Source organism: Atta cephalotes (assembly GCF_000143395.1).
Source record: "Atta cephalotes unplaced genomic scaffold scaffold00089, whole genome shotgun sequence".
NCBI classification, from domain to species: Eukaryota; Metazoa; Arthropoda; class Insecta; order Hymenoptera; family Formicidae; genus Atta; species Atta cephalotes.
Window position 1 is genome coordinate 571,527 of NW_012130153.1, and position 8,435 is coordinate 579,961.

An 8,435-nucleotide genomic window follows, 5' to 3' on the forward strand; every position below is an offset into this window, starting at 1 on the left:
CTCTCTCTCTCTCTCTCTCTCTCTCTCTCTCTCTCTCTCTCTCTCTCTCTCTCTCTCTCTCTCTCTCTCTCTCTTATTCTAGAAGGCGAAGTGAATTGTCTTCTAGTAAGAGAGCATATACAATGTTGTTGAGCATATACAAGAAGACATTTCGCGACACTTTGATAGTTGGCCATTATGCATGGTTAAAGTACATGGGAGATCGATTTATAAAATGTTATTAAATGTGTTTCCTACATCATGCGCTTTTTAGTTTATGGGGCGGGCATCATTTTTAGACGTTCAAACGCTGCTTTCTCGAGCGCTTCTCTGTGATCGGGATGAGCCACCTGAATTAACTCATATGCACGTTGTTGAAGACTTTTGCCGAATAGACTGGCAATTCCCTGCTCTGTTACTACATATCGCACCACCGCTCTGTTGGTGACTACTCCAGCACCTATTAACATGACGAAACGATTAATTACAATTTATTTCATACATTTGCAACTATTAAAATCAATTGTAAAATTTAATTATTACAAAATCTGATTAAACATTCTTAATTAAAAAAGTGATTTTAAATAAATAATATAATATACTAAAATTAATAAAATAATTAGACTCCTTACAGCTGCAAATAAAAAATTAATTTCAAAGGGGCTAATATGGAGTCAATGTTGCAAATAGTGCGCAAATTTTTTCTAAATTAATATTTAATAGATGATATACAAATAATATACATTGACGTTTCGGCTATTGGTTTTAGCCATCATTAGAACAATATTAAATCAATATAAATCCTACCCTAATAATTTCTTCTTATGGTAGTACTCCTTAATCCAAGAATAATGATATGTCCATAGTTCACGAACTCATAGAGAAGTACAATCTTTGGTCCACAAAGTTATCTTGCTCCTTGCTCCGCTGAGATATTGAGCTTGAATTTAATATATAAAATTGATCATTATAAAATTGATCGTCAAAGAGCGTTGACGTCTCTATTTCGTTTTAATTTATTGTAACGATCTGATTTCGACTATTAATTATTGTGGACTTTTTGTAACTGAGCGGCAGTGCACGAAGCTTATGTTTGAGCTCAATATCTCAGCTAAGGAGCAAGGTAACTTCGTAAACCAAAGATTGTGCTTCCCCATGAATTCATGTGCTATGGCATATTATTATTCTTGGATTAAGGAGTAGAGTACATAGGAAGAAATTATTAGAGTAAGATTTAATATTGTTCTGATGGCTAAAATCAATAACCGAAATGTCAATATGTATTATTTGTATCACCTATTAAATATTAATGTAGAAAGAATTTCGCATCATTAAAAATGATTTCATCTATTTACCTAATGTTAGAACCGGTTGTATTTTGCTTTTGCCTTTAGAAGTGACTGATTGAAGCGCTATGATTGGTTTTCCTTGTCGATCTTCGCTCATCGCGGCGCCTGTGATAAAATCTAACTGTCCACCAAAACCGGAATACATTTTCGTACCAATACTGTCCGCACAAATCTGACCGGTAATATCCACTTCGATACATGAATTAATGGCCGTCATCTTCGGTTGCTTGGCAATTATTCTAGGATCATTAACGTAATCTACTGCCAACATTTCTGTAAGAGACAAAAACTATCAAATATGTCTGTTATTTTGAAAACTAGCAATAATTACAAACAAAAGATGAATATACAGACAAACTGACCTATGAAAGGATTGTTATCCATAAAGTCATAAAACTTTTCTGAACCCACGCAAAATGAGCCAACAATTCGGCCCTGGTGTAGCGTCTTCTGATTATTTGTGATGCAACCCTTATTCACAAGATCCACTACGCCATCACTGAACATTTCGCTGTGAATGCCCAAGTCCTTGTGGTTACCCAACAAGGACAATACAGCGTCAGGTATACTGCCAATACCCAGTTGCAACGTGGCACCATTTACCACCAAATTTTCAGCAATATGTTTGCCGATTAATTGCTCAGCCTTGGAAGGCGCTTTTACCGGATGAACTGGCAGTGGTTTGTGACATTCCACGGCAAAATCCAAATGACTTTCATGAATGAGAGCATCGCCGAAGGTCCTAGGCATGTGTTTATTGACTAAAGCTGCGAAAAATTTAAATTTTCTTTAAATTCTGTTATCAAAAGAGATTAATTGCGAGAATATTCCAAGATTTACCTATGACACGTTTGGAATAACTCACAGCGGACCGAGCACAGTCTATACTAGTGCCGAAAGAGCAATAACCCTTTTCATCTGGTGGGGACACATGGATAAGAGAGATGTCAGGCTTTACATAGCCCTCCTTGAAGAGACGCGGAATCTCATGTAAGAAAATGGGAATGCAGTCGGCGTTGCCTGCATTCACCGCGGATCGCACATTGCCACCGATGAATAAACTAATTGATCTAAAATGCTCTAAACATTTATAAACGCATTACATTTATAAAAACAAGTTTATTATACAAAAGTTTTACTTTTAAATTAATTAATTTTTTAATTAATTTAGGTTTTCTTCAACATAAATCTAATTTCCTTTTCTAAATTTCTTGAAATTGATTTTTAAAAAAATCTCATCTCTCTTGAAAACAAAAATAAAATATTTGTTTCAAATTTCAAATTTTTAAAAGAAATTAAAAGAAGGATTAAAAGGATGTTAAATCAGGACCATTTTTTGGCTAAAATGAAAAAAGTTCTGAGATGTGCAAATTATCATATTAAATAGCTACTTAAGTGGAGTCGAATGATATATCGTTTATTTTGAGAAAACGTCAAAAAGTCATGAGAGAAATCGTGATCAAAACAAATAAATCTATTATATTTATGCTATCACGGTTATTGAAAAAGTAAAAAAAAGTAAGATAAGAATTGAGCAATAAGGATTGTATTATTTAAACACGTAAACGCTGCTATTTGAGAAGAAAAATTCCGCAAGACATATTTGATGCCATTGTATAACGCAACAGATATAACTACTGTATTCACTGGGGCACCACTTTGTTATAATCTCTATACGTATACCATGAAGGCGTAGTAGGAATATATAATACGCAAGCCTATTACCAGACGCTTTTAACGCTTGTGAAATTATTTCATCCTTATTGTTTATCAAAAAGTAAAGACAATGATAGTTGCGAGCGTTATGACCGTCAAGTTTGTTTCTTTTATACTTCCATATGCGTTACTACTACATATTTTTTCTGAAAAAATGTGTAGTATTTATTGAAAAAATTTTATATAATCACTTTTTTAGATCTAAATCTAAGAATTTTAACGGCAAATTTTCCCATGATTCTAATGTTTTTCCAAGGTAAGTGAGATAAGGATATATAGTATATACGATATTCAAATCCGCTTGATGGTTTAATATGATATTTCAGATATATATTTTGCACACCTCGGAATTTTTATATTTTGGCCGAAAAACGGTTCTTAACATCCTCCTTTATATACAAGCATGTTCAGTGTAATAAAAAATTATGCAAAATAGAGTTAAAAAAAAATCAGCTGTACAAAGCCAGCTGTGCGGCACAAAAAAGTTAAAAACAAAACAACGCGTTAAATGCGAGTTGTTATTGAGATATTGCAAGAAAAGCAGCAGGAGATTACGTATGTGCACGAATGTATATAACGTACTTGCGTTTTCTGGTTTAGCAAACGGGGCTGCTCCCTCGAGATGCATGTGATATAAACGGACATTTCTTACATCGCAGCGTACCCCATAGTCGGTCATCGCTCTCAATAATTCAACGGGTGTCGCTGCCGCACCCTGAATGTACACCATCTGATCTGCAAATAAAAAGAATTGAGAAACTTTCTTTCTATGCACAAATCAAGATTCCATCAAAGCAAAATTTATTCGAAATTAAATCGGCACTGAGATCAAATAGTAAGATTTTGTAAATCCAAAGAGTATAATATGGCTGGATGGATGAGTGTGTTAAGGAAATGCTAGAGCCGCCTGTATTACCGATAAAACTAGCGTTTACGATATTTTCGTTCCTGTCGAATTTCTTCATAGTGGTTTCACGGAATAAAAATTCCTTTTCCACGATTAAAATATACATGTTACTGTAAAAAATTACAGATTTCTTTATTCATTTTATTTTCAACATTGGTCGCCATGCCTAAGATAAAAATGGATAAAGAAATGTGTAATTTTTTATTTTTTTCAACTTTGGATATGAAATACACCAGCGACAAGTACAGTAACATTGTATATTTTCGTGGAAAAGGAATTTTTTATTCCGCAAAAAATATATAACTACAAACTCTTATTGGAATACAATAGGATAATTCAAGAAGGGAACTTGGTTTACAATTTCTATCCTTAAAGGTTTAATTTCAGTTACACTAAAGTGAATGAATTCTACTCTATGTAGGTATATCCTATTGTATTCCAATAAGAGTTTGTAAGCTATTATATTTTTACGCGTTGCGATAATTCAAATGCATTTATTCATGTCTTTAAAAATATTTTTTCAGTTCTAAAATTGCATTAAAGTGATGACATTTTTTATCATTTTTCCATTTTGTACTTTAACATTATCTTAAATTTCGATAAAAAATTTAATATTTATATAGATAAGATCTGCATTTACGTAACTAATTTAACATTACATGATTCTAATCGTAACACAATTTGTAATATCAGTACGTTTTTGCAGTGAATCTTATGCTGAAACTTACTAATCAATCCTTTTCAGAGTATTATTATCAGATATATGTATATTATTGACAAACGTTGCTACATGTTCAATATCATATTCAATACAAAGGTTAACAAAGAAAATTATTCTATGCTAAACTGATATGAAACTAATGTTCGATAATTTTTGAACTTTGGATCCCAATACACTCTAGATTATAGCGTTATGATTTAATGTTTACATGATTTATCGTAATAATGGCATATCTCTCTTAGTAAATATTTTAACCCGACGTCATTGTGGTGTTAAAATGTTACACGTAAGTTGAGTGGATCATGATAACTCGAATATTTTTTTTATCTATTCTCACAATGTCAATGGTTTTAGAAAGTCTTAGCTCTAGCTACAGAACGGTTAATTAAAATCTACGAAGTATGTAAGAAAAAAATACAGATATTTAAAAACGTCTCAGGTCATTACCAGCCAATGACGCCAGTTTAAGCGTTATGTATTTATTTGGTTGATTACAGATCTGTTTTCGATAACTGAATTAATGTACATTTTTAGAACTTAAATGAAATAGATATACATATATGATATTTGGCTAAAGCAAAAAAAGTTCTAATATAATCTAGTTACAAATAAAAAATCAGACTTCATTTTATTAAATCCGAGTGCATTTGGAATAACAATTTTTGTAGGATATTACTTATCGAGACTGCAGACTAATTGACAATTCCACATACATTCTACTATTATGTACTATTAACTTTATCTATACCAAAAAAATACATATCTATTATCAAATCGACTTTTGTTGATAATAACTGGATATTCGTTTTTATTGCACATATCTTATCGAAATTTTAGTACAGGAATATGAAATTCCTGTACTTCGAAATGCAGCGTTACATTATTTAATATTTCAATATTTATTTTCAAATATTATTTATTATTTCTAAAAAATACAATCTACTCATCCAATACATAATTCAAATTAGTTAAAAACAGTTTTAAATTTAAATAATTTTAAAGGTAGATAATAATACAAATATTATTGCAAGAGGGAATTTTTAATTTTCCTACAATAGGTAATACTTTGATCTCGAAATTTATCAGCTATGTATACATCTGCAATATGTTACGTGATCATATATGACGCTTGTACGTCATGTTTTAATTAATGCTATATGGACGATTATTTCTTATTAAAAGATATCGCCAATAATCCTGAAGATTCTAAATATTGAAGTACATTTAAGACTGTAAAAATAAATTCGTATAAAGTGCGCTTCTTTATATAAAATGAGCATGATTGCACGGGAAGAGAGTCGGTAGATTACACATATTGTACATTTATGTTACGGAAATATATAATCTGATTTACTAACGGCGAAACTTCAGTTGGCGGTTGGCTGCGTATCTAAATACTCATAAGAACTAGACTTCGATATTTATGTACACGCATATTTGCATATTTATACAGTGAGTACAGTGAGTACAAAAAAAATATTCGTACAGAGAAAACTTTATTTTAAAAAATTAAATATTATCCAGCGAGAAAAATCTTTGAATTGATGTCAAATCGATACGATGATTTCAACACCACGTCTTTTGACGTCGATTTGACATTTAATTGATGATCATTTCTTGCTGAGTAATTAACAATTTATTCATAAAATTTAAAATAGACTGTATGTTTCTTAAAATTATATATATCAAAAAGATGTGTATTAATTATAGAAAATATATCATCTGAAAAATAAGCGAAAATAAAAAATTTCATTGTTTGGAATTTTTTGCTCAAAAAATATTCGTACGTCAAGAAATTTAGCTTATAATATCAGAAATACATGCGAAGCTTATTTGTATATGTTAGAACAGAATTCATTGTATAAAATTGCTAATTAATGTTTATTTTCTGTAGATAAGACTTTTTTATAAAAAATTTCCTTGTACGAAATATTTTTTTTCTCTGTATATCGAAGTGAATATTAGTAATGGTAATTCATTTTTTTTAATATCATCTACACAGCTATCTGAGTTGAATTTTTTTTTATCTGAGTGAATTGATTGAAAAACGAAAAAAACTTGTTATAAAAAAACGAGTAAAAAACTGTGAGAATTATTTATAAACCACAAATATAAAAACTCATATGGTTTAAAATAGTTTAAATTATAGAGATGGCAAAAATGGGAATAAATTAGAGTGTCAAGGACACTTTATACGATAGAATGACATCACTTTAGACTACGCAAGAATAAAACGATATACCGTGAGTGTAATTCTAGAAACAAGCTCTGGATGATTTACATATATTATTTACATAATGTTATACGAATCTTTTTTTACATATAATTACGATTATTTATATGGAAAAAATAGAGATTAATCTTTCAATGTTTTTATACAATAGTATAAAATAGTAGTATAAAATAGTAGTAGCAAGTATTATATAATAGCAAATACATTTCGAATCAAATTGTTAATAATGGAAATGAATTTTTATGATCACTCAACATCGGTCGACTCTCAATTTTCTTTATCTGCAGAAATGCAAATGCTTCATTTATGTCCTCGATAACAAACATAATACGAACGGTCATAAATTTTTCAGTTTAATCGGTATTTCCAATAATCGAATCGATTTTATCGCAAACGCTCGAAAAATTTACACAGCACACTGCATATAAACAGCGTTAGTACAATAATTTTGCTCCAATTTTCGTAATCAAATATATGAAGTACGAATAAATATTTATGTCTATTAATATATTCAATTGTTATTCAATTGGAGATCTATCCAAAATATAGATAATCTAACTTATGTAAAATTTTTCTAATTAAATTTTTAGGATAATTCTTTTACTTTTCTATATAAATTTACCCGTTTGAATTACCATAATACAACATAATGTATAAACATTTATAATATCAAAGAAATCAAAAGAGACACAATTCCAAAAGCTTTGTTATCACAGCGCTTAGAAAATAACTCTTTTATGTTTTTCTTAACTCTTATTAAACATTAATTTGCATAAGACAAACAGATGTATGCAATAAATGTTAATCTTAGGTATTCTTAGTTCGCGAAGAAAACTATAGATTCGCACATATAAAAATTAAAAATTTCAACAATTATGAGCATAATTATGAAAAAATTAATAAATTACAGTTGATCACAGATATATATATCCGTATTGTCTAAGCTAAGGTCGTACCAAATGTAATGCCGCGAATTCAAGGCGAAATACTAAGAATATCTCGAGTCGGTTGCAATAGATTATCTCATAAGTCTAGGGGATCTGTCACGGCGCAAAATGTGGCCAAACACGTATAATATATCAAGCGACCAAATTTTATGGAGAGATAACAAAAATTTTGTGCCCAAATATAATTGTGTAAATGTAAAAATATACAGGTCAATTTCAATTATTATTATATATTATTACGATCATTTATAACGATCATTTATAACGAAATTTAAATATCCAGATGCGTACGTTTTTATACAATAATTTAAAAAAAGATAATTATAAATCATTTAAAACTCATATGACTATAACAACGTTCTACATATGTTTCTTTTAAAAATTAATTTATATAAGAACCATCGCGTTTGTTTCACTTATAACAGGAGTTCTACAAAAAAGAATTTAAAAAATTTGCACAAATATTTGCAAAGTTAAAAAAAAAACAAACATTGGTAATCTTCGCGGTGTATTACTCTCTATCTCGCCGTAGTTTAATCCAATCGCGGGGACGATAAGCGGCTCGTTAGGAAGGAAATCGTGT

General features: G+C 30.1%; 1 protein-coding gene across 1 annotated transcript in view; it reads right to left on the bottom strand.

Moving 5' to 3' along the window:
• Positions 1-254: 254 nt before the first annotated feature.
• LOC105624814 (acetyl-CoA hydrolase-like) overlaps positions 255-8,435 on the bottom strand; it is a 9,831-nt gene continuing 1,650 nt past the window's right edge. Inside the window, exons 2-6 of the mRNA XM_012206165.1 lie at positions 3,627-3,779; positions 2,169-2,408; positions 1,691-2,095; positions 1,335-1,601; positions 255-439 (exon numbers count right to left, since the gene is read on the bottom strand). Coding sequence (XP_012061555.1) covers positions 255-439; positions 1,335-1,601; positions 1,691-2,095; positions 2,169-2,408; positions 3,627-3,779 — 1,250 coding nt within the window. The remainder of the gene's footprint in view (positions 440-1,334; positions 1,602-1,690; positions 2,096-2,168; positions 2,409-3,626; positions 3,780-8,435) is intronic.